The sequence below is a fragment of the Notothenia coriiceps genome, unplaced genomic scaffold, assembly GCF_000735185.1.
Source record: "Notothenia coriiceps isolate Sejong01 unplaced genomic scaffold, NC01 NC01_scaffold00022696, whole genome shotgun sequence".
Taxonomy (NCBI): domain Eukaryota; kingdom Metazoa; phylum Chordata; class Actinopteri; order Perciformes; family Nototheniidae; genus Notothenia; species Notothenia coriiceps.
In genome coordinates, this window is record NW_011355397.1 from 22,487 (window position 1) to 24,728 (window position 2,242).

Consider the following 2,242-nt stretch of genomic DNA (forward strand, 5'->3'; position numbering starts at 1 on the left):
TCCCACACACACACACACACACGCGCACACACACACACACACACACACACACACACACACACACACACAGGTTTGTTGAGTGCTCAGCTCTCTCTCTCTCCTGTTGTCAGGGAGATATGCTTAAATTCTAAGATTTTTTTTTTCCTTCTTGACTTGGAAGTTTGTTTGTTTGTGTGCGTCTGGCCGTGGGCCAGGCCAGGTGCTAGGCAGGCAGACCTGTTGGAAGTGGGTGAAAGAAGTGTATACACACACACACACACTTGGGGGTGATTATGTGGTGCCATCTGCTAGGCTGGAGCACAGCGTTGTGTGGCTAATCAGGCCTGGCACATTGATGGATGAGCTCACACAGCCTGCCAACAGACACACATACACGGCAACGTTCGATGCCATTGATATGCGCGCGCGCACACACACACACACACACACACACACACACACACACACACACACACACACACACACACACACACACACACACACATACACATACACATACACACACACACACACACACACACACACACACACACAGTGCAGAATGTGTTGCAAGTGACAGTCTTCATACCCTTCCCCCGTCTTCGCTGCCTCTCCAAACTTACTGTTCCCTCCAGCACCGCTCTGTCCTTTCAATTCTTCCCCCCTCTGTTCCTCCCATTTACCCCCCTAACCCTCTTTCCCTCTGTTTTCTGCCCCAAACACAGCTATTGGCATTAAATCCTGGTTACAAATGTTTACAGTGAAGCAGATCTCCCAGATAGCAGCTTTTCCAATGTCACAAGTTCAGATGTGACTGTCACTGTTGAGCCATGACTGAAGTGATTCATTTCACTGAAGGACACACTGTGACCGCCAACATCTGTAATTGATATCAACAGAAGATGACCGTCCCTTAGAAAGCAGTTGTAAAGAAAAAAAACCTGAAATGCAGTAATGAGTTATAGGAAATTTTCCATCTCAAATGTGTTCAGTGCTCCTGCAGACTGCACAGATGCAGCAGTATACCGCTGTATTCTTATTTTTACAAACCCATTTCTTAGAGGATTAGATCATGATCAAATCTATACTAGAGGATCTTCAAGGGTCAGAATAACCTCAGAGAGCATAAGAAATCTGAAAATAATCTTTAAAAGATTCTGATGGTTTTCACAGTTAATCTTTAACGCATTACCTCAGAAAATGTGTTTATTTTTGATTAAGTTGTCATTAAAACAATTGTTGTTTTAGTTTCTGTGTTGAACAACATTTGAACCAGCATGACTTTATTTTGCAGGGTGCTGCTGAGGGTGAGGATGCTGTACTATCTGCGTCAGGAAGTCATCGGCGATCAGGCCGAACGCATTCTGGAAAGAGCTGACTCCAGGTCAGTAAACCTTCTTCCTCTTGGTTTGTCCCAGAAAGTATTCCATGCTATAGAGCACTTATTCCAACATGATTCTGCCTCTTCTCTTAACCTTCATTCCTTTTCTTTGTTTCTCAAGCTCACTACTCAGTTGCTTTTCTGATCTAAACAACATGCTTGTGTGTTCCCACTCAGAACACCTGCTAATTCATTCAACATGTTCTAATAAGAACTAGTTACTCCAGATCAGCTTAAATGCTTGTACGTTCTGCATCTCCAAATTAATTTCAACCCCAAAAAGAGCTCATCGACCCCCGTTTGCAGCCAGTTGTTTCTTTGATGACATCTTTCTGTGTTTACAGTTCATAGAAAGGCTTTTATGTATTGGATGCATCATGAAAGCCACTTCATAGATGGATGTTTATATGGATGAGGGATGAATTATTACTAAAGTGTATTTGTGCCTGTTCCAGTGGCCTCTTTGGCACAGTTCTTTCTATTCTGACGGATGCAACACACTTTCTTATCTGGGGGAAATTAGCTTTTTTACCAGCTTTGACCCATTTACAGGTTTTTTTCCCTCACATTTCTGACAAGCTACTGCTTATTAGCATTTAGCACGAGGCTTTGCAGTGCAAGGTTGTAGATGTGAAGGTTAACTCTACGGTTTCCTTCACCTCGTTCTGACAACTCCTTCGCTGCTCCCTCCGTCACACTTTCCCTGCCATCTGTCTGTCCCCCTCTGCAGTCCACTTCAGTCTCTCATCATCTCCCCTCCCCCGCTCATCACCCTTTCACCCAGATGTGATTGCATTCATAATATGGAGCACGTGCACGTGCACTTCATGTTGATCTCTCCCACTCCCTCCCCATCTCTCCCTCCCACCTCCCTCTCGGAAG

General features: G+C 44.6%; 1 protein-coding gene across 1 annotated transcript in view; it reads left to right on the forward strand.

The window, feature by feature from the left end:
• The window catches only part of LOC104954053 (chromodomain-helicase-DNA-binding protein 7-like), a gene marked incomplete at its 3' end in the record, with an annotated part of 22,840 nt that extends 21,477 nt beyond the window's left edge, over positions 1 to 1,363 (forward strand). Inside the window, exon 13 of the mRNA XM_010781108.1 lies at positions 1,274 to 1,363. Within this exon, the coding sequence (XP_010779410.1) occupies positions 1,274 to 1,363 (90 nt within the window). The remainder of the gene's footprint in view (positions 1 to 1,273) is intronic.
• Between the last annotated feature and the right edge of the window lie 879 nt (positions 1,364 to 2,242).